Raw genomic sequence first — 23,682 nt, 5'->3', positions numbered from 1 at the left:
GCAATACCATTATAGATCGGAGGGTTAGGATCATCCTATGATTGATTTACAGGGTGCACATTGTGGCCCAACAAATAAACAGTTTGGATCATATAATGTGAACCAGCCCTATTCAAATTTTATTTAGAGTGACCGTCAATTTATGAAAACATCCTGAATTTAGAGAGATCATTAAAGATACTAATTAACTTAGAAGGCCGAATTTAGAGGGGAGATCAGAGTTCATTTAGAAAATCATTATCTGTGAGAGAAAGAGAGTAGAGACCGATTATTATAAAGCTACCCACTTATGAATTTAGAGAGAGATCATTAAAGATACTGATTAACTTAAAAAGCCCGAATTTAAAGGGGAGATAGAGTTAATTTAGAAAAATGTACCGATTAACTTAAACATCCTGGAATTGAGAGAGAGAGAGAGAGAGAGAGAGAGAGAGAGAGAGAGAGAGTTTAGAAATCGCTCTACTATAAAAACCCGCTAATTTCAAGCGGTGTAACGTTACCGAAACAAAAACAAAAAAAATCTGGTGGGGTCCTGCCTAACCCCAGGTTACTCATAAAAAAAAAAAAAAACTTTACCGAAAAATAAATAAATAACGGGAAGTGATATATCCGCCCCTTTTGATCACCAGGAACACTCCCTGTCAATGTTTGTGGCAATCAGGGGCATTAAATTTTCTAACATAAGTACAACAGCCCCTCTTTAGTCATTGATACACTGACAGTGTTCCTGGTGATCAAAAGGGGCGGATATATCATTTCCCACTTGAGTCCTCAAAGAAGATGGAGCTTAAAAACCCAATCCCGAATATCATAGTTCTTGAAAAGTTCGAATGAGTCTTCCAATAGTAGAAACAGAGGGATGAGAATGAAGCATAAATCTATTACTAAAGACCTACCAATCTGCGGATCATTTATTTATGCATTGTTCGTTCACCCGGTCTATATGGGTCGCATATTTCTGAGATTTTGGATTAGTTGGATTTTCCCTAGATCTATTGAATTGTTGTTGAAACAATAGAGCTTCGTGCCTTGGAAGAAGAAAGGGAAAATTTTGTGGGAAGTATGCTTGCTTGCCACTTGGTGGGTGGAATGGAAGGAGAGAAATGCGCAGGTGTTTGAGGGAATGTCCAAGGCTCCTCATTATCTTTATATGTGGATAATTGCATTGGTTATTAATTGGACGAGATGCCATCCATCTTTCCGGTTTGTCTCAGCGTTTGATCTTTGGGAAGGATGGGGTGTAGTGTGTTTGAGTAGTGAGTGGGCTAATAAAGTTGTGCAGAGATGGGAACCACCGCCTCAAGGAGTGTTAAAAATCAACTTCGATGGTGCTTGCTTTGGGAATCCTGGTCCAGCCAGGGTGGGAGGTTTATGTCGTGATGATGCCGGCAAGGTTCTTTGGACTTTTTGGGGCCGTTTAGGTGTGACTGACGCTACGGAGGCGGAAGTCCAAGCGGCTTTCAATGGCATAAAAAAGGTAAGTATGGACCATCTGAAGAGTGTAATTGTTGAAGGGGATTCGTTTAATGTTATCCGGTGGGTGAGAGGTGGGGTGGCTCCACCTTGGAGGTTTTTGGATCTTTTTGACGAAATGGAAGATATATTAGCGGAATCAGATATTGAGTTGATTCATGTTAAAAGGTCTGTTAACGAGAAGGCGGATGTGTTGGCTAGAAGAGGGGTGGTATGCAACTCGATGAATTGGTCTGATCAATTTCCTATTTGATGTCCTATTCATTGTGTAATTAGTTTTTTATTTTTTGTTCTATATCTTTGGGTAGGGCTGCAACTTGAGCCGAGTTTTACCCGACCCGCATCGACCCGACCTGAAAATAACCTGGGTTGGGTTCAGGTTTCATGGGTTTCGGGTCGAGCCGGGTTGAGCATTCAAAAGCCCGCATGAATCTCGGGTAGAGCCGGGTTTGAAGGGGCCCGACCCGACCCGACCCGAGTTACATAAGTTATAGTATGTACATTTTTTTCTATTGTTAGTTAAAAGTTAAAAGTGAAAACCTACGCACCCACTGTTATTGTATGTGAGTGTAATTTCTGCTTCTATGAGTTGAGTTGATTCAAGTGTTTGATTCAGCATTGTTTGATTACAGCATTGTTTGATTCCAGTGTAATGTGAGTGTAATTACATCATTGTTTGATTCAAGTGTACTCTGAGTGTAATTTCTACTTCTATGAGTTGAGTTGCCTTGCCAAATAAGAATTTTCCTTAAAAAATTGCGTCAACGTGAAAAAACCCGACCCGACCCGAGATTTATCATGGGTAGGGCCGGGTTTGGGAATCGTGGGTTTTCCGAAAAAAAACCCGACCCGACCCGACCCGAGATATTTCTCAGGTTGGGTTGGGTTCTCCAAAACCCGACCCGTCCGACCCGAGTTGCAGCCCTATCTTTGGGTATTCCCTTTCGGGTGTCCCTTCTGATTGTTTTATAAAATTTGACATTTAAAAAAAAGAGAAAAAAAAAGAAAAAAGAAAAGAAAAATATCAATACTCCCTTTATGTTCATCTTAGAAAGAAAACCAACAAACAGGCGCCTCTTTTTCTACATTAAAAAGTAAAAGAGAGTAGCAAAAGACAACCTTTTTTTTCGATCCTCTCTTCATCAGCATCCATACCCATTATGCAAGCTTTCGTTAATAAAAGGGGGAATTTGTTTCTTTTTTGATGAAGTATCATATCAACCTTTGAAATAGCCAAGAGTGACAGACATAGCTTTCCAGTACCCAGAAGGTGTGATTCGATTTGGTCTTCCTCCATGAGCTTCTCTTTCTTGCCTTGGACTGAAGAAAATCCATTGCTCAGAGTCTTCAACACACAGCTCCCCTGCAATGCCTGCAACAAATAAGAAATCACAACTTACCACTCGAATAATAAATGATCCATTTTCCCAACAGGGTATGTTTTATTTTATTTCTATCGGCAACCGAGGCTCGTTAAGGAGACCACAATAGCACGTAATCTTAGGGCTGGTTTTTTGCCTAATATATATGGTTAGGAATCTGACTATAGATTTTCTAGGGCGTTTAAGAAGGCAATTCTGATTGGGATTTCAGTATGTTAAAAACTATATAAACAGACCAAATGTACGTAAGAATAACATACTAAGATTACCTCCAAAAATAGTTTTCTCTGCTTGGGTTAAGGAGATTAATTATGGGTTTGGGCTTTCATCTTGGAACAATGTTTTGGTTCTTCTTCTTGTTGTTTGCCTGGGTAGCTGAAGCTGAGAGTAAGTGCGGAGTTTTCAACATAGAGGAATTTGGTGCAATTCCAGATGGCACAACAGATAGTACTCAGGTGAGTGTCCTTATTCTTTCATATATCAAGGGCATTGGACGGTTAAGATCGTTGCGGCCTCTCGGTAGGATGGCCTGATCGCTCTGCCGGATCCACCATGCATGTACGATGGTGCCAAAAGAGCATCAGATCATAATTTCCGTTTTAAAAATATTTAACAATGATCGAGTCTGTAGTATACTGTAAAGTGCAAGCTCTAATACTGGAGGATATTTTATATGATACGTGTGTGTATATCAGTCTAAATCCGTGCGTACAGAAAAATATAGTGGGGCCCAATGAATGGTTTAGATCGTCCTAAGAGATGGGACCCATTGTACTTTTTCGAGTCGGTGTGTTTCTATGGGAATACACTTGCACATAGTTCATATCATATAGGTGAGCCCTATCCAGGATGGCCCACATATTTTGATGACGCCCATAAAGTGGGCCCTGAGTTTGATGTCTACTTACGTATTGATTTTGCAGGCCTTATTGCAAGCTTGGAAAAAGGCATGCCAATGGGACGGAAAGGGTAAGGTTCAGATTCCAAGAGGAACATTTCTGGTGGGCCAAGTGGTGTTGGAGGGCCCATGCAAGGGGGGTTTGGAGTTTGAGGTCCAAGGTGTGGTGAGGGCCCCATCTGATCCCAATGAATTTGATTCTGATAGTTGGGTTGCTTTTCACTCCGTTGATGGATTGACGATCAACGGTGGCGGATCATTCGATGGCCAAGGGGCTTCATCATCTTGGTCCCGCAACAGTTGCGACCAGTTTAAGCAGTGCAGGGCTCCACCAGCAGTAAGTTTCCAGTCCTAAATAGGGTTTGGTAGTCCTTGCCAATCTCTACCATACACGGTTCATGATATACGGGCAAGTGAAATAGCCTCTACTTTATGTGGGTGGGGACTACCTATTAGATCATGCATATGCAGCTGGACATTTTTGGGCATATGGTAAGGCCCCACATATAATAGCTACAGTATAGTGGGGTGGCACCTTTGATTAATCTGTACCGTCCATTTGACGCGCCTTGATTTATGGGATCAATGTGGGACCCATTATGATGTAGTGGGGCACTTCATTATATTACAATAAGGTCGTGTTCTCCTGTATCATTGAACAACTACAGTCCACTTGGACTTTTGCTTGCCCTTATTTCTGCTTGCCATTATTTTACATCTTATATTTAGGGAAGTAATATGTTCAACCTTTTTTAATTACTTAGGACAGCCCGAGTATCTCATTTCCATATATATGCATATGTAAGTGATATATTAGCCCTTTCTTCCCGGGGCCACCTCCCTCTCGTGCATTTATAACTATTCTTACTCTATAAGGGGGTGGCCTAGGAAAGAAAATGTGAAACAACCAATTCCTCCAGAAGCTTAAGCAGTTGGAGATGGCGTCATTTAATCTTTTATACTTTAATACTCCCCATCACATGTGACCGCGCGCTCTTTTTAGGTTTGGCTTACATGTAGCTCATGTGGCCCTTCTTTTGGGTACGCCATCACATGTGGAGTTTTTAATATCAAGGAGTTTTGAAAACATGACCTTTAATTTAGCTCTGATACCATGTGAAACAACCAATTACTCCAAAAGCATAGGCCGTTGGAGATGGCGTTACTTTAACAGAAAAAGAGGCTGATATATCATTTCCCTAATATGTAACTGTAGATACTTATTCATCAATTTAGCCAGCTAACTTATGTATTTGATGTTAATTATGTTTATTCCAACCAAAGTCCATAGGATTCAACCACATCACCAATTCAATTATAGACGGCATATCTTCAGTCGACAGTAAGTACTTCCACATCAAAATTTACGATTCAAGCAATATCAACCTTCAATCACTAAGGGTGTTGGCACCGGAAAAGAGCAAGAACACTGATGGAATTCACATAGGGCGTTCTAACAATGTCATTATCTCAAACTCCGCTATAAGCACTGGCGATGATTGTATCTCCATTGGACCCGGAAGCTCTCATATCTTCATCTCCGGCATTTTCTGTGGACCGGGGCATGGAATTAGTGTGGGTAGCCTTGGCAAGTATGCGAATGAGGAAGACGTGGTTGGCTTAATTGTGAGGAACTGTACCCTCACTGGCACCACCAACGGCCTAAGAATCAAAACATTTGCAAGCCCCCAAGCAAGCTCCGCCTCTCAACTCTTCTACCAGGATATCGTAATGAACAATGTTTACAATCCAATAATCATAGACCAACGATATTGTCCAGTTCGATCCTGCAATAATAAGGTACTCTCTCTCTCATGTTTTCTTTTGGTGGTTTCGATTTCCACCAAAATTTTCAAATTACAGTCTGAATGACTGGTGTAATACTGTGTTTTACTATCAAATAATTCTTTGCGTGGATGCATTTAGCTATGGTTTTCAAAGCTCACCTCTGGGTATACCCATTTTGAATTACCAATCAAGGGCAAAGCTTTATTCAGTTTTCTTCAAGTGACCAAATATGAATTTTGATAGATGGATTAATTGTAACTTTTTATGATTTTCAAAGTCAAGCCTTCCCCATTGTCATAGGCACAAGCATTAGTTAAGACAAATTAACTGTAACTTTCTACTTTCTTATTTGGAGAGAATTTCATATGTTGGAAAATTCCATAACTATCATAGTCAAGAATCAAGTAACTCTGGCTCAATCCATCCACCTCTTTGCCTCGGTTAGAAATAATAAAAATGAAATAAAGTGTTTTTTCGGACCAAAAAACAGGGTGGTGGTGACAGACTTATTTTCTAATACTCAATATTCTCTAATACGAGTTAATTTCAATTCTAACTCTTTTGCTTCTCCATGGCCAGTCTCCCTCTCATGTTAAGATCAGTGATGTGAGTTTCAGAAACATTAGAGGCACCTCAGCATCCAAAGACGCTGTCCATCTCTTCTGCAGCGAAGCTGTGCCGTGTCAAAATGTACAGCTTCACGATATCAAGTTGAAGTATCAAGGAGAAGGGTCATCCACATCCTTATGTTCTAATGCTTACGGCAATTCTTCAGGCGAACAAGTCCCACCTTCTTGCCTCTGATCTTCCTGCTGAGCGTGGAGAGTCCTATATGGATTCTTTTTTATGGAGAAATGGCATAGTCTCTAGTGTTCATGCAACTCTCTTCATGGATGCTTTATTCACTTTCACCTAACAGATACCGTGATTATTTATTTCAAATTTATTGCTTTGTTCTAGATTCTAAATGTCAATTGCATGTAAAGACATGTTAGTATGCATTTTTTTTAAGAAATGCATTTATTCAGAGAATATCTATCATCTCTACTTCATTATCCGATGACATTGGCATAAGATGTATTCAAGGATGTAATTTCTCTTTTCATTAGGGGTCAAACTTGGCCCATTAAGGGACTATAATGGTCCAATGGATCCTTTGGGTCCGATTACAATCATAAAATAAAGAGAAATATTCTGACGATAAGAGGAAAGACATGATTAGGAGAATCAAGATCAATTTGCAATGAATACTCAATTGATATTCGAGTTGTATCCGAGATCGTGTCATATTTAGACCTACATCAAGGCCTGTTTGTTTTGGATTTTGAGAACCGGTTGTGAATCCACAACTGATTATTGGACTCAGATTTGTTAGACTAATTAGGTCAAGCAAGAGGTTGCTTGAAGCATTACACCCAAGGTATCTAATTTGGAATACCAAGTTTGTTGTCTCCAACCCCTATATATAGAGATACATTAGGGTTATAAGAGGTTAATGGGCTCCAGCCCAAATGGGCCCACTGCACCTGATCCATTAGCTATTGGGCTTATATTAGAACATACATGGGTTATATTATATACCCAACAATCTCCTCCTATGTTCTACATATAGCACAATCCAATAGATAGTTAATGTGATGCCCAAACAAAATTATTGAATCATCCCTATCACCATATCAACAAAGATCTGTAATCCAACTGAAAAACAAAATACTTTAAAGAATAACCAAGAGTTTTAGAAATTATCTAAACTCAAACATAAGCAGTTTCACATGTAGGTGAACTATTTAATCAACTGAAAAGAAAATAATAGTTCCCACTGCTCTATTAGGATTCACTCATCAAGTAAGTCATCATCATCAAGATCCAAATTGAGGCAATCTCCTCCATTTTCGCCAATTCCTGTAAATTACCAAATATGAATTTCATTAAAAATGAATCCAATCATTTGTGTATTTTACTAAAGGTATCTAGTTCTACCAGAAGAACTTAGTACAATTTCATAATGGCTGAAAAAACATATATCAATATCAATAAGCATCAATGTCAAGTTTCAATCAAGAACAAGACCTAAACAGTTTCTTTTACAAAGAACCATTCCATGTTTCCATTTGGAATGTTACAGGCATCATATCCAAATTGAGTTAAGCTGTATCATCAAATTTGGAATGAAACAACCTTTCCCAAGAAGGACATGTCATCAAATGTGGAATGATATAAAGATAACTATAAACATCATTGAAACATATCAAGTGCTTATCTTGGCCAAGATAGGGAGATTCGAAAATTCAAAATAATATGAATGTAGGTTAAGACACGTCTACACAGTCTTTAACCCCATCTCCCCCGCAGTTTTGAATATTCGATCTTTGTTCAGTCCCTTCGTAAGAGCATCGGCCATATTATCCTTTGATCTCACATCAACCAAAGTGATAATACCTTGTTCTAGAAGATAATTCAGCGTGGCATGTTTCAGCCGGACATGTCTCCTCTTACCATTAAAGAGTGAGTTTTTTACAATCGTAATTGTAGCTTGATTATCACTGAACAAACGTAAAGAGTTAATCTTTAAATGAGTGAATGGAATGTCCAGGATGAGATCTCTTATCCACTCTGCTTCATCTCCTGTAGAAGCTAAAGCATAAAATTCTGATTCCATAGATGACAGAGCAATACAAGTCTGTCTCTTTGACTTCCATGCAACAGCGGCTCCACCCAGTGTAAAAACATAACCACTGGTAGATTTACTGTCTCATAATTCTGAGCCACATGATGCATCAGAATACCCTTCCAGGATAGGAGGATGACCATTATAACATAGAGCATATCCTTGAGTACCCTTAAGGTATCTCATCAGCCTCATAAGGGCATCCCAGTGCTCATGGCCAGGATTATTTGTGAAACGATTCAGCATGCCAACTGTAAAGGCTATGTCTGGCCTAGTGCAACTCATAGCATACATGAGACTACCAATCAGTTTAGAATAATCTAACTGATTCACAATGTCTCCTTCATTAGAGATCAGCTTCTTGGTATAATCAAATGGTGTCTCAATCGGTTTACACTCACTGTATCCCCATGTAGAAAGTAGTTTTTCAATATAATGGGCTTGGCTAAGAGTAATCTCTTGCCTTTCAAAACTTACTTTCATACCAAGAATGGTGTCAACCACACCAAGATCTTTCATGTCGAATTCTTGAGCCAAAGTGGTTTTCACGTCACTCACTACAGAGAGATCGGAATCAAGAATCAACATATCGTCTACATATAAGCAAATAATCGCAACCTTATTCGACACAGAACGATAGTAAAGGCATTTATCTGAGTAACTGGTCTGAAAACCAAAGCTCTTTACTACCTTGTCAAATTTTTGATGCCACAATTTAGGTGCTTGTTTAAGACCATACAAAGATTTGTGTAACTTACAAACTTTGTTCTCGAAACCCTCCATGACAAACCCTTCAGGTTGGTTCATGTAGATTTCCTCTGTGAGGTCTCCATTAAGGAAAGCCGTTTTTACATCCATTTGATGCACAACATACTTCTCAATAGAAGCCAAAGCAAGAAGAATTCTTATCGTTGCCAAATGACAGACCGGTGAGTAAACATCAAAGTAGTCTATCCCACTGACTTGAGTATAGCCCTTAGCTACTAAACGTGCTTTATACCGAGCTATGGATTCTTCAGGATTAAGTTTCTTCTTCAAAATCCACTTACAGCCCACAGTCTTAGCCCCTTTTGGCAAATCGACTAGCTGCCAAGTTTGATTTTGTAACAGAGAGCTCATTTCATCATCAATGGCTTCTGCCCACAACAAAGAGTCCTTAGATCTCATCGCTTCCTTATAGGTTGATGGATCATTCTCTACATGGTAGGTCACAAAGTCCTCACCAAAGTTCTTGGGTACTCTATCTCTTGTAGAAACTCTTAAAGGTTCTGATGTAGAAATCAGCGTAGGACAGGTGTCAAAAGTATTCTGTTCAAACTCTACATGCGATTCTGTAACCATCTCAGTATCACCAGGTAGGTTCAAACCATGATCTCTGAGAAATTTATTCTCAAAGAATACTGCATCTCTAGATTCTATAACCAAATTGGTAGATAGATCCAAAAACCGATTAGCAGCACTATCTTCTGCACCACCTAGATAAACACAAGTGTTTGTTCGATGTCCTACCTTAGGTCTTCTAGGGTTTTGTATTCTCACATAAGCAATACAGCCCCAAGTCTTAAGAGTGTCATATCTACAAGGATGTTTATGCCATAACTCATAAAGAGTAGAGGGCAACTTAGAGTGTGGTACTCTATTCAGGATGTGATTTGCAGTTAAAGCTGCTTCTCCCCAATAGCCAGTAGGCATGCCAGCTGTCAATAACATAGAGTTTAACATTTCAGTTAACGTTCGGTTCTTACGTTCAGCTATGCCATTAGATTGAGGTGAGTAAGGAGCAGTAGTTTCAAGTATTATGCCCTGAGAGGCACATAATTCCTTGAACTCTGTCAAAATGTATTCTCTTCCTCTATCACTCCTAAATCGCTTAATTTTCAAGTTCAATTGATTTTCAACACGATTCTTGAAAATTTTAAATTTATCAAAAGCTTCATCTTTCGATTTTAGGAGATAAATATGACAATATCTAGAAAAATCGTCTATAAAAGTGATTAAATACTTCCAACCACCTCAAGTAGTGAAGCTTTTAAAGTCACAGAGGTCAGAATGTATTAACTCAAGAAGTTGTGTGCTCCTAGAAACCGAACGAAAATGTTTTCTAGTGATCTTGGTTTGTGCACACACTTCACATCTGTCAAAGCTAATCGATGTATCTAAATGTATAGTATGAGTTTTAGCAAGTGTGACCATTTTCCTATAGTTCACATGTCCCAATCTAGTGTGTAACAACTTAGGATCAATCAAAGTGGAACTAACCTGACTAACGATTTCATTTGCTAAACTCAATCTATACATACCATCGATTAAGAATGCACAACCAAAATAATAAGAGTTAACAGTTAAAGTTACTCTACCACCCAAAAAAGATGAACACATGCCAGCATTGTCTAAAAGACTAATAGAAATTAAATTCTTTTGAATAGCAGGAACTACTTTAACATTTTTTAAAGTTAGGATTTTACCTGAAGAAAGGACCAGGTTCGCAGTTCCAGTGTGAGTCACCTTTGCCTCAGCTCCACTAGCCACTGTAACGGTCTCTTTCATGCCAACAACAGCCGTAAGAAGTTTCTTCGAGTTGCATACATGGCAGGTGGCTCCTGTATCTAACCACTAGTCTGAAGAAGTACTGGCCTTACCATTGCCTAACATGGCAATAAAAGTCTTAGGCGCAGCACTGCCCACCATCATATGAGCTTCCTTTTGTGGTGTGTCAGATTTAGCCTTCTTTGGTTGTTTACACTCTGCAGCAAAGTGACCCAATTTCCCACAGTTGTGGCACTTGCCCTTCTTTTTTTGAAAGATAGTCTTTTTGGCCTCCAACTTGGGATGTTCTCTTTTAGGTGACTTGGATTTCCGAGGAAATTTCTTGGGATATATTACCGCGTTAGCAGCAGATTATTGCTGTCTAACCATCTCCAAGTTATTCCTAGCTCGATTCATCTTCGATTCGAATGAATCGTTTGAGATCATCCAGTCCCACTTGCACCTTTTTTCGATACATCTCGGTTTTGAAAGAGTGTCATGCAGATGGTAACTTGTATATAATTGCACCCACAAGAAATGAATCACAGACAACTATTTTTTCATTATTCAATGTAGATCTCAAATTCTCTAGATCAGTAACTTGAGGAGTGATTTCCTTGTCTTCTTGAAACTTGAAATCTATGAATTTGTCGACTAGATGAGTCTTGGACAATTCCTCCTCTTTCTTGAAGTGAGCATCTAAGTTATTCCATATTGCTTTAGCAGTATTATATTTACTATAGGTTTCTGCAAGACGATCTGAAAGACAATTCAACAAGTAGTCTTTGCAGAAATTCTCATATCTAAGCCATTGAGATTCATCAACTTCTTCATCCGTCTCAGCAAAGGTACTCAAAACGGTGTAAAAACAGTTCATATATTTTAGACTGAATTGAGTCTTTCGCTTCCGAGAGTTAAACTCAGACCCACCAAAGGATTGAAGTTTGACCATCTCAAAAGGCATAGAATTCTTTTCCATCGTATATTTTAGAGGAAATAAAAATTGGAATGAGTGCACCTGATTGGCGAATCGCGAGAACCCAATCCTAGATGAATCCAAGAACCGAATCCAAGCTCGAGCTCCAAGAACTGAACCGCGAGACCGGCGGCAAAACCGGTGAATAGCCGGCGAGATCCGACGGAAAAACAAAAACCCACGATCCAAAACCCACGAGATTGGGGTTCGGCAAAAAACCCACGATCCAAAAGGAAATCTGTGTCTGTGTGGGAATAAAACCACTGCAACAGAATAATCCGATCTCCCAAACACACCTTTAATTTAAACAAGATTTGCAGTTGATTTGGTGTGGAGGTGGTGCCGGCGAAGTCCCAACCGATTAGAAGGAGACGATTTCTGATCCAAATCGTCCAAATTGTTTCTGTGTGCGAGACAACCACGCCCAAATCTGCTTGTTATAACCCAAATCGTTGTTGAAGTAGAGTATTTCCTCTCCATTCTTTCGGTTCCAAAACGCCCAAACTGATTCTTGTGGAGAAGATAACCCAACGCCCAAATAAAAAACGATGGAGTGAGAGAGTCTCACAAGAACTTATGTGGGAGATGAAACCCACTTCAAATAACGATGGGAGAGAGAGTCTCACACCCCCATGAGATGCAGACAAAAGCCAATTTTTGGATCGAATCCAACTCGATATCCCAAATCGTCAAAACCCTCTCTCTGTTGTTGGTGTTGGTGGTGGCGGCACAGATGAGGCCCTTTCTTCTTCTTCTCAAGGTCTCTCCCCAAACCCTAAGATCCCAAATTGTAAAACCCTCTCTCTGTTCTCCAAGTTAGAGACGGCTCCTTGAGAACAAAAAAAATAAAACTCGGTGTTTCAAGAGTTGCAGGTTATTTCAAAGATGAGTTAACGTTCTTGAACGGAGAGATTAAACCTTCAGAGAGAAGATCCGACGCCCAACTCTTTTCTGAGGGATTAAAATCCCACGCACAAACAATAATGCTTCGATGTTCCCCAAAAAAAAAAAACGGAGAAACCGTAAAAAGTAGTGCTTCAAGATTGTTAGAGTAATTAGGTCAAGCAAGAGGTTGCTTGAAGCATTACACCCAAGGTATCTAATTTGGAATACCAAGTTTGTTGCCTCCAGGTCCCTATATATAGAGATACACTAGGGTTATAAGAGGTTAATGGGCTTCAGCCCAAATGGGCCCACTGCACCTGATCCATTACCTATTGGGCTTATATTAGAACATACATGGGTTATATTATATACCCAACAAGATTTACCTGTTGTGAGTTCAAACCAGATTATTGGACTCAAATACACGTTTGAATTTGAGTCTACTCACCATAGATGATTAGATCAAATCCCATTGCATATAACATTTTTATGGATATAAAGCCTACTAACATGTTTAATTTTTCCAGGTCTTTCAGTTTTTAAGGTTCCTTTGGGGCGTAGAACAATTTTTACACCATTTTTACCTTATAAAAGGGGCTAAATTTTGTTTAACATATCAAATAGACGAGTCTAAAGAGAAATCCCTAATGAAACCATTTAAATTAATGAACGCTGGGTGGAATGAGGTGCGAATCAACCTACAGGGGGTCTCGACATTTTAGATTTCAACCAACCTTTTTTATGCCTTGCTGGGTTTTTTTTGTTCCCAGGATTTATGTGGGTAAAGGTTTAGTGGTCACATCAGCTTTTTCTTGCTGACATCAGCAAAATCTTGTCTTGAAAAGGATGTTCTCTCTTTCTCTCTCTACCCTCTCTCTCCACTCATCATAATATCTTTCTCTAATTAATGTTTGTCCCCTCTTTTGTCTCCTACCTTTACCCACATAAATCCCAGGAAAAAAAAAATCCAGCATCCAAACAGAGCATAAATTACACTAAATTAGAACTCTCTCTCTCTCTCCCTCCACAAACATGCCAACATCGATGTCAATGAAAAGTGTCATGGTGGCCCACTGGATCAATGAAGAGGATCAACCAACGCAAGTGCCACATGCACGGCCAATAATGAATGTGATAACCATAGAAATTGTCATCTTCTAAATAAAACATTCTACCAAGAAATGAAATTACTTCACATGTTAGCTTAAATGTATGGATCTTATTCTTAAGAAAATGGTAATGGCAAAATTTAGCCATGGTTATTACTAAAAGGGTTGAGTTGGGAGTTCTTTATTGGCTAAGAAGTGGTTGATAAGTTGGCGGGAGCGCTTCGGAGCGAAGGTAGGAACCTGGTGACCAGCTGCTCTCACCGTAACAAATGTCAAATAACTATCGTAAATTATCGTCCACCCACCAACCTATAAAATCACAAAATCAATAAGAAAAAATAATTGCAAAGAATAGATTAATTCTATAGTGAAGGGGGCCATTGCAAAGCTCTAGCATCAAGAGCGCTCGCCCCATTGGATCCATGCCAACAAACCACAATTATTTCTCCTTAATTTTGCAATTTTGTTGTCCTATTAACGCAGTTAGGTGATGTGGATCCAATGTGGCTCCCTTAAGATTAGGGTTTTGCAATAGTGCCCTTTATTTTAGCAGTCCTCAATATTTATTAGGGGAATGAGGCTGTGAGAAATGCTAGGGAAGCCTTAGATGAAACCACCCATATGACAGAAGCATGATCACGACTCTTCATTTTGTAGGCCATATCTAGTATATAGCACTTTATAGATTATGCAAATGTTAGATAAATGGCTTACAGGACGACTAATACAGAATTAGAAACAAAATTAGAGTAATTTTAACTTTGGCCTTATTTGGATTGCTGTAAAACTTTTCTACCACAATTAATTTTCCTTACGATTTAGAGGGAAATAATATGGTTAGGACTTACTAAGAGGAATATCAGCCATTTTATTTCTTTATTTATATATAATGTAAATAAAGAAATAAAATTAAACAAAATGAATATTACCTGTTGATGATTATACCATGGAGACCAATCATTTAAAATGGCCAACCCAAGTTTGTTCAATGTGTATCTCGTCCCTGTTACCGGGATTCTCCCGTCGGTGTCTCCGCTGCAAAATAAATATGAAAATATTTAAAAATTTAAATTAAGTTATTAAAAATTAAAAATAAATTTTAGTATAAAAGATAGGAAAATTATGTACTATACCTAAAAATCCAAATACGTAGTCCTCCGTCCAAGAGTTTGTTGATGATTGGAAGGATGGATGGGGGTGCAGCTGCCCATTGAGTGATGATATCACTGTAAGAAAAATTCAAGATTAAGTTATCAATTACATGCGAGATATTCTAACTTCGCACCCTAGCTCCGTGAATTTATAATCTCTTATATCCTATGCTCTGACCAGGAACCGCTATTGTTTCTACTCTGGTAAGTTTAATCTTTTATTTCTAATACTTAAAAGAAAAATCTAGTGATATAACATATAGGCAAAATCATAGTCTCTTTTATGAGACAAGCCTTTGCCATTGTCATAGGCAAAATCATTGAGGCGAATTAACTTATTTGTGGAGAATTTCATATGATGAAAAATTAATTATTATAGTCAAGAAAACTCTGGTTAAATTCATCCATCTCTTGGCCCAGATTACTCGAAACAGAGAAAAAAAATGCCTTTATTAGTGACAACAGAAAAGAAATATATGTAATCGGAAAGAAAATTGAAGTGTTTTCCAGAAAATGGGCAGTATCGTCTTATTTTTATACTTAATATGCTTTAATATTTATATAAAAATATGTCACTGGGAATATAATACGAGCGCCAACGGTCTTTCATGAGAGAGGGGTTCTTGATTATATATAGGGTTACAACTCCAGCCGTGTTAGGTATGGCTGAGGTCAACCCTAGTCCAACCCGAGGTGACATTACCTCAACCCTAACCAGACCCAACTTGAGCCTTGGGTTGAGAGGGTCAATCTTAATCCAACCTGCCTCAACCTAACTTATCTAGCCGGCCGAATTTCCAAATTGGGTCAGGTTGGCTTGGACCCAAAATTATTCAAAAAAACCCACATAAGCCTAAAGTTTTGAAGATCACAATAGCTTACAATAAAATTAGGGGGACGAGGTCAGGTTGGGATGCCCAAGTCCTCAATGCTACCTTAACCCGAAATTAAATTTGATTGGCATTTCCCAACCCTAGCCCAAACCCAAACGTACCGTAGGAAATGTCAACACAACCTGAACTGAAATCGGGTTGAACCTGTCAGGTTCTTGTTGAGCCGGGCCCATGTTGCAATTACTTTTAACAGTTAATTGATATGAAGAAATTGAGCCATTACTGAAATAATGGGTTATCATTCTCTAATCAATAAATAATTTTCATTGAAATTCTGTTAAATAATTTTTCAGCTTGGCCAAACATACCTTAATTAAAAAGTTTTCAAACTAGAATTACCTGCAATGAGTCCATGGATACGGGATTTTCGTGACATTAGCATGCAAAGCTTTTTGAACGTCTGGCCGGTTGAAGTACACCTCCGAATACTCGGATACACATGGATCATAACCTGCAGGCTTCTTATGCCACCCATCCTGTAGAAAGGTTTTTTTTTTTTTTTTTGAAATTTGATTAGTATCATCATTATCATTAATAAATTGTCGTACCTAATCATTAATGTCTGATAGGTGCCTAAATGGGTCCTATTTAGAATGGAATAAATTACTTTCTTATTTTGGAAAATAAGATCAGATCTTGCTATATTTAGTAGCTTGATAGATTACAATACTAATTTAGATCAGTATAATCTTTATTTAGTTATTTTTATATTTATCATAAGATCTTGCTAGATCTTCCTATGTTTATCTTGGAGTGTTTTATATAAGCACATGCTATTGTAATGGAAATTAATTAATGAAGAAATTATCTTAGAATTATGTTTTTTAGCACAAAAGAGGATTGATCCTTCCCTCAAAGTGGATCAAGAGGCCGATTTTCCCTCTAAGAAGATCAATCACGTTACGAACCGATTCGGGTTCGTAACAATGTCTTATTTGGATGCAGGAATAATATTTGGGGAGAAAAAACTTTCCCAGGATTTTTTTTTTACAATTTAGAGGGAAATGATACAAGAATGGTTCAATCAGAGGGCAATAATTATTGCCTTCTTTGGTGAGAAGTTCATTTCCTAATGGAAGGTCTACTCATCGAACTGTTGTTTTGGGGTCAACATAGCTGTTGAAGTATAAAATGATTAAGGGCAGTGATAAATCGAGATCCATATATCTTAAATCGACCCCATATAGGGTAGTGTAGAGAGAGAGAGAGAGAGAGAGATTAGGGGGTTGATATCACTGCCCAATGATTAAATGACACCAACTCTAACAGCTTAGGCTTTTGATCTAACTTTATTTCGCATGGCATTAGAGCTATTAACCTCACAGTAGGTCCTAGTCCTGGGTTCTAAACCCAACAACTCCTTGATGTTAAAAATCCATATATACAACTGCCCCAAAAGAGGGATCACACGCGCCACATGTATGGCCAACCCAAAAGAGAAGGGCCACACGCGAGGGGGAGTGTTTAAGTAGTATAAAATGATTAAATAACACCAACTAACAGCTTAACCTTTCGGAGTAACTGAGTAGCCCCAGTTGGCTGACTCACTTTTATCCATTCGGGTTGTGTTGACCCATAAGTCATAAGTAATGAAACCGGAGGAGCGTCCTTCCTCAAGATACAGTGGTTCAAATTCCCTTTATTTTACTAGTATTCCAACAATGGAAAAGCAAGAAATTTTGGACAAAAAAAATTCTATTCCAAACATTTCATGAAAATTCATGCAATCCAAGCAAGGCCTGAGGGTACGTTTCTCAAGCTTCACTTTGTCCTTCAAAATTAATTTTCCAAATGATTGCTAACCCTTTCTAGGTAAAAAAATTAAATCAATTTTAACTGATTTAATTTTTGCCTAAAAAGGCATTAACAAAACTACCAAAAATCATTTTTCATGGGAAACAAATACAGGAAAGTTTTTTCATGGTTACTAGACATGCCTAAGAGTACAATCTTAGGAAGGTATTGTTAGATAAAACTCACAAATTGGGAAAGGATTCTCGGAGAGATGCCTTCGATCTTCGGTCTAAGCCTGCTTGTGTTCTGGTTGACGCACTTTGGAGCGTACAAGCTGTACATGTCGATGATGTTGTATACATCATAGTACTCATTCAGGTAGGAAATGCAGTAAGCTGAGGCATTTCCAGTACTAAAATTGCAATATTTCTTAACGCCATGGTATACTTTATCAGAGATAACCGCGTGATCCCAAGCATAATCTATCATCCCGTTCTGGTCCGTTTCATCGTCCAACAACGCATTCCCAATCTACAAGGTAGTTTGATTTATGGTATAGTGAATTAGCAAAAAAACCCGTAAATCCACCAATAATAAGTGCAAGAAGTTTCGACCAAAATGAAATTATTGATATTGAAGGCCATGTTTGGCAAACGAGAATTTTTTTTCTTGTACTAAGTTTTGAGAATGGAGTAGAGAATAGAGAGACTGGGAGATGGAGTAAAGTTTTTTCTTTTCCTGCTTTTCACGACTTCTCACCATATCTCCACTCGCCCCTCTCGATTCACTCCCTCTTCCACTCTCCCTACGCTTCTCCCACCATTTGATAAGCTAATATCCTATGGGAAAAACTTTCACGGCTGCGAAACATTGGCCTAAATGTTTTATGGTAATCAGTGGAATATTCAAAAGTTAAGAAACTTATAATAATTATGATAAAGATAGTCCACAACATGTTCATTCATTGCAAAACAGCCATGTATGTATGAAGTAAAGTCCTAAGCAAATTTGGTATATCATGAGTCTTCCCATCCAATATTTAAGGGCTCTTGAAAATTGGTCATTGGCTCTGTGGCACAAAAGATGTAAAACGATATGGAATGTCATACTACTAACTGCTTGAGGAAAGAGAGAAATGATATGGTGTTCAGAGGCCTAGTGAAGTCCCCTCATTTCCTTTTCATAAAGGTAATAGCACTGACCAACTCATGGGTAAGATTGCTGTCCGGATTCAGATTTGTCTAAGCATACATATGGCGAGGACGGTTAGAAATGTAAAACATTAACTAGCAGAGGACAGCCATCACAGGCTAGGAGCCTCCATGTGGCGGATACCTAAAGCTAAACTTTGACAGGTCAAGCTTTGGAAACCCCGAACCGGTTGGAATAGGCAGTCTTCTAAGAAATGACAGTGATGATACATTATGAGCTTTCTCATGCCCCATTTGCAACGCCAGTTACAATGAAATGGAGATTTGAGCGGTGCATCAGGAAATTAGAATGTTAGAGCACGCGATTTGTTATAGTGGAGGGTGACTGATTGAATGCAGTAAAATGGCTGAAGTGAAGTTCATCTCATCCTTGGTGGTTTGCACGATGGATTGCTGAGATCTCGGATCGACTGTCGGGAGCCACTATTTAAAAACTCCTCGACTCGACTCCTTTTTACCTTCGCCGCGTTCCGCATTGCACCACATCCGCATTCCACATTTTGCCCTATAGAGTCAATAAACTCCTTTGACTCTCCCGAGTCATGACCGCGTCAACAGTATTAACCGCGTTTTTTGAAAGCGTCCGCGCCGAGTTCACAAGGATTTTTCTTGGCCGAGTTCCGCGTCACATCCGCATTTTTAAACCCTGGCGGGAACCTCCATCTCATCTTATCATGTAAGAAGAATCAATAATAGAGACGGCAATAGGATATCTAGTGGTGGTGCGCCAAGGGCGGTGTTGAAAACCTTTGATTTCCTACCCCCTTGATGGGTATTTGTATTGTGTTGGTTGATTTCTTCACTTTGTTTGTTGTGTTGGTTCGATCTTCTCGATCCCTAGGTTCCACCCTGGGTTTCTTTTCTCTATTAATCTAATTCTTTGCCTTAAAAAAAAAAGAAACTTACCATAAAACCTTTGAGATTTATATAATCCTCCTTGGAAGCTTTCTTATTCTGGTCGAAGATGGCCTCTGCAAGCTGTGGAACGTAATGGCCTAGAAATATTTAAAAAAGAAAAGAAAAAATCACCCATATTAAGAATTCAAATAAATTATTTAGTTTAATAAAGTTCATTAATAAAATTTAAAAAATCAAGATATTTTAGTACCTGCATAGCTTTCGCCGGAAATGTAAAAATCATGGGATTTGTACTGAGGGAACCTTCGAAACCAGTTGACAAGAAACGTATACGAATCCTTTGCTGAACGTGTAGTAAAATAATTTTCAGAAAAATAATAAGAAACATAAAACATGAAGAGAATTTAGCATTGATGTGGGATTATTCGCAATACTTAGATTACCTGTGAATTCGTCACCGAGCACATCAATATCCGAGCTTGTATTCGTATAAGAGAATCCAACGCTGACGGGAGATTCCAAAAACAGCAAATTGGCTTCTGAATATTCAAGAAATTAAAGAAAGGAATTTACATGGGTCCATAGCAAAAAGCTCTTCGCAGCAGGTCTGTCGCATGTCAAACCAGCCATCTCGTGAATGAAGACCAGCCACCTGACATGCAACAGACCAGCCGCGAAATACCTTTTACGATGGACGCTAGAAATTCCCAGAAAGAAAAAAATAATTAAATCAGTAAATTCCCACACAGATATTAATACAAAAGTGTATTTATTGATCTCTTATCTTTAGAGAAACTAGTCGTGATTAAAAAAGTTTCAACATTTAGTGTGAAACAACCAATTTCTCCAAAAGCTTCAGCTGTAAGTAGGGGTGCAACTTGGGTCGGCCCGAACCCGACTGGTTCAACCCGATTTTGGCTCGGGTTGGGAGAAGCCAACCCGATTTAAATTTAGGTTGGGTTAGCATTGAGGCCTTGGCAACCCGACCCGATCTGAACCCGACCTGCATCTTCTAATTTTATCATGATTTTCTCAGGATTATGCTTTTCTTTCTTGTATTTTTCTATTTGGTCGTATATGACCCAATACCAACCCGACTCAACTCGATCCAATTCGGAGGCGGGTTGGGGTAGGGTTGACCATCCTCAACCAGAGGATCGGGTTGGGTAGGGTTAGGGTTGAGGAAATGCTATCTTGGGTTGGGTTAGGATTGGCCACAACCCGACCCGATTTGCACCCCTAGCTGTTAGAGATGGCGTTATTTAATCTTTTATACTTTAACACTCCCCCCTCACGTGTGGCCCCTCTTTTTAGGGTTGGCCTACATGTAGCATATGTGGCCCCTCTTTTTGGGTTGGCCATTATATGTGAATTTTTAATACCAAGGATGTTGGAACCCAGAACCTTGGCACTGTACCATGTGAAACAACTAATTACTCCAAAAGCTTAAGCTGTCGGAGATGGTGTTATTTAATCTTCTATACTTTAACATATAGCATCACAGATTTTCTTAAAACCAAAGTGATCGATCTCTAGAAATTTCTTTCAATAATTTAGGAAGGGTTTTTGTAACGAAAATGAGAGGAAAATCATTACAAAATATGAGGTGGAGCAAAAAAAGTGAAAGAAAGGTAATATCTTGCCTTTGTTCCATGAATAGTTGTTGAATTTGAGTTCTGGCACTCCCTTTTGTATTAAAAATGGTCCAAGCTCTTCTGCTTCTCCATAACCAATAGAAGAACAACCAGGCCCTGAAATTAAAAAATTAAGTGAGAAAAATCAAAATATAGTATTCTAGATCTTCTTCTTATCATAAACATATACACTTGAGATTTGACTCTTTTATTCATGCATACAGAGAGAAAGAGAGGGAGGAAAATCTAACACTTATGATCTATATCTTTTTGAAGGGGAAAAAATCTACAATTGATTGCAATTAAGTGCAAAAATATCTTCACATTATTGTTCTATTTATAGAAAATATTATTGGCGAAAAATCTCCCCTTTTGTGTGTTTATTTACTAGAATTTTAAATAGATAAATAATTTTGTACAGTTCTATATGATCTGGCCCACGTATGTGGAAAACACTGCATGGTGATCGGAACCGTTAAAGGGTGGGTCAGCATGATCTGTACTCCACTCTGGCACTGTGATCAAATGACTCTAACCACTTTCTCAAGACTAGAAAAAATCAACTATGTATAAAACTTTTTGTAGGAACCCAAAAATCACGCCTCCATGAAAAAGTAGTTATTATTTTCTTCTTCTTCTTCTTCTTCTTCTTAAATAGAATGAAATATGGGTTTTATGAAAGGTAAAGAAAACCCATTATTCTTCTAAGTTCTAACCACTTTGGAAAAAAATTGAAATTCCAAAAGTTCTTAAGAAACATGGGTTTTGTGAAAGGTAGAAAACCAATTATTCTTAGAAAGAAAAGAATGGTAAATTGCTTAAAATTCTCAATTCAATAAAGAAAATTGTTATCTGTAAGATTTCTAAATAACATTGTGATCTGGTTTCCTACATCTTCAAAATAAAATTTAACTAATAGATACCTCCATTAAGCCACAGAAGAAGCGGTTTCTTTTCGGGTTTATGCGTCGCTTCGAAAAACCAATAGAACAGTGCCCTTCCATGACTCTCACTAACCGTAACATAGCCTGCGTATTGCCGGAATTTCACCGGCGGTTGGCCGGGAAGTCTGATGACACGGTCGGCCTCCTGTCTAGCCAAGATCTCATGGCTGAGTCTCCTTGCCTCAATTTGAGTAGAGGCCAAACCCAGAATAAATGCATGGAGAAGAAGATATGTAAAGAAATAAGAGGAAGCCATGGATGTGTGTGAGAGAGAATAGAACTCTCATCCCTTTATATAAGAAGTGATGGAATGTATCTAACAAGAAATTACGTCCCTTTTGGTAATATTCATCCTAATTAAGATCTTGTTATCTAATATTTCTATCTGGGTCAAATACAAAGCATGCTAACTTGCACTGTTAACTTCATTTGGGGAAAAGTTCCCAACAAAATTACTATATTGTCCTTTTTTGATAAATTCATGGGCGATGATATTGTCACCCCCCCTGCGTACGCATTCGCCCCCCTTATTAATGCTTTTTGACGTCAAATCAAGCCAAAAGGGGAGCGAATGCGTAATTTAGGGGGGGTGACAATATCATCGCCCAAATTCATTTGGATGGTTAGGATTCTTTGATTGGTGGGATGGTTTTTCGAATTATCTTGATTGATCTTTCAACCATTGACATTATTTACATCAGACATGAAGATCTGAACCGTCCATCAAGTGAATCCAATCATAGATTGCCAACTGCCCAAAAACTTTCTGACAATCCTAACCATCCAGCAAGAAAAACCCAATCCCTGGAAATTATTAGTCTACAAGGTCAGTATATGGGAATGATTATTCTATGTTGATCATATTTCATGGACCATAGTAGTGTAATTTATGCAGAAGCCAAACAGGTTTTATATGGGATGAGGGGAGGTAAAATGGAATTTTATAAGGGCATTTTCGTCCATTAAAAAAGATTAGAAGATTGTATTTCGGTCAGTTGCTTTGGAGCGTGGCTTTGCCAGCGAAGAGTCGATATGAAGATCTCCTAAATAGTATAAATGTAAAGATTATGATCTTGATCTTTCATAGTATAGTAAATAATTAAATTTAAAGAGGAATGCTAGTTTGAGACGCAAGGTCTGCAGATGCACTCACACACACGCATACATGTCTCCTAGACTTTTGTGTTGAATACATTTTGTCTTCTGCATCAATTTAATTCATTAATTTGATCCTAATTTTAAGAAAACAACATCCATAAATTAACAAATGCTGGGTTGTCATTTACTACATGAAAATTGTTTAAAATTTTGAAAACACCAACCCCATGTGTACGATGGGGCCCACCATTTTACACCATGCATATGGACACACTTATTGGACCCTACATGATCTTGGTTTATTGTGTACAAAAAAAAAAATTAAAAAAAATAAAAGGTTTAGCGCGCTTTTTTTTTTCGAAATTTTTTTAAGGCACCTAAATGATTAAGCTGTAGAATTATCCAATCATGTGGGACCAATTGCAATGGGTTGGACTTGTAGTTGGCCTATACC

General features: G+C 38.4%; 3 protein-coding genes across 3 annotated transcripts; 2 read left to right on the top strand and 1 right to left on the bottom strand.

The window, feature by feature from the left end:
• The first annotated feature begins 1,123 nt into the window (after positions 1 to 1,123).
• LOC143886095 (uncharacterized) lies at positions 1,124 to 1,726 on the top strand. The gene has a single exon (XM_077390066.1). It carries the CDS (start codon positions 1,124 to 1,126, stop codon positions 1,724 to 1,726), a length of 603 nt encoding a protein of 200 aa, XP_077246181.1.
• A 1,440-nt stretch (positions 1,727 to 3,166) lies between these two features.
• LOC143886094 (exopolygalacturonase-like) lies at positions 3,167 to 6,345 on the top strand. The gene is made up of 4 exons (XM_077390065.1): positions 3,167 to 3,310; positions 3,779 to 4,090; positions 5,038 to 5,553; positions 6,121 to 6,345. The coding sequence occupies exons 1-4, from the start codon at positions 3,167 to 3,169 to the stop codon at positions 6,343 to 6,345; spliced, it is 1,197 nt and encodes a 398-aa protein (XP_077246180.1).
• A 7,342-nt stretch (positions 6,346 to 13,687) lies between these two features.
• SCPL34 (serine carboxypeptidase-like 34) lies at positions 13,688 to 22,476 on the bottom strand. The gene is made up of 10 exons (XM_077391004.1): positions 22,110 to 22,476; positions 21,196 to 21,303; positions 19,996 to 20,091; positions 19,803 to 19,895; positions 19,601 to 19,689; positions 17,730 to 18,014; positions 16,089 to 16,225; positions 14,839 to 14,931; positions 14,635 to 14,740; positions 13,688 to 14,014 (listed from the first exon to the last, which is right to left on the bottom strand). Exons 1-10 carry the CDS (start codon positions 22,384 to 22,386, stop codon positions 13,862 to 13,864), a joined length of 1,437 nt encoding a protein of 478 aa, XP_077247119.1. The 5' UTR covers positions 22,387 to 22,476; the 3' UTR covers positions 13,688 to 13,861.
• Positions 22,477 to 23,682: the final 1,206 nt, after the last annotated feature.

The sequence above is a fragment of the Tasmannia lanceolata genome, unplaced genomic scaffold (assembly GCF_043159265.1).
Source record: "Tasmannia lanceolata isolate RefF3 unplaced genomic scaffold, GAP_Taslan_0.1 ptg000011l, whole genome shotgun sequence".
NCBI classification, from domain to species: domain Eukaryota; kingdom Viridiplantae; phylum Streptophyta; class Magnoliopsida; order Canellales; family Winteraceae; genus Tasmannia; species Tasmannia lanceolata.
Note: the sequence above shows the minus strand (reverse complement) of the source record. Positions and strands in the feature narration are given on the sequence as shown.

What these genes read in the sequence shown, in the direction of transcription:
- SCPL34 (XM_077391004.1), bottom strand. Translation starts at nt 22,386, where the DNA reads ATGGCTTCCTCTTATTTCTTTACATATCTTCTTCTCCATGCATTTATT. An exon ending in TTCCGGCGAAAGCTATGCAG is followed by an intron (nt 19,690 to 19,802) that starts GTACTAAAATAT and finishes AAATATTTCTAG; the next exon opens with GCCATTACGTTCCACAGCTT. An exon ending in CTACGTATTTGGATTTTTAG is followed by an intron (nt 14,741 to 14,838) that starts GTATAGTACATA and finishes TTTATTTTGCAG; the next exon opens with CGGAGACACCGACGGGAGAA.
- LOC143886094 (XM_077390065.1), top strand. Translation starts at nt 3,167, where the DNA reads ATGGGTTTGGGCTTTCATCTTGGAACAATGTTTTGGTTCTTCTTCTTG. An exon ending in GCACAACAGATAGTACTCAG is followed by an intron (nt 3,311 to 3,778) that starts GTGAGTGTCCTT and finishes TTGATTTTGCAG; the next exon opens with GCCTTATTGCAAGCTTGGAA. An exon ending in AGTGCAGGGCTCCACCAGCA is followed by an intron (nt 4,091 to 5,037) that starts GTAAGTTTCCAG and finishes TTCCAACCAAAG; the next exon opens with TCCATAGGATTCAACCACAT.
- LOC143886095 (XM_077390066.1), top strand. Translation starts at nt 1,124, where the DNA reads ATGTCCAAGGCTCCTCATTATCTTTATATGTGGATAATTGCATTGGTT.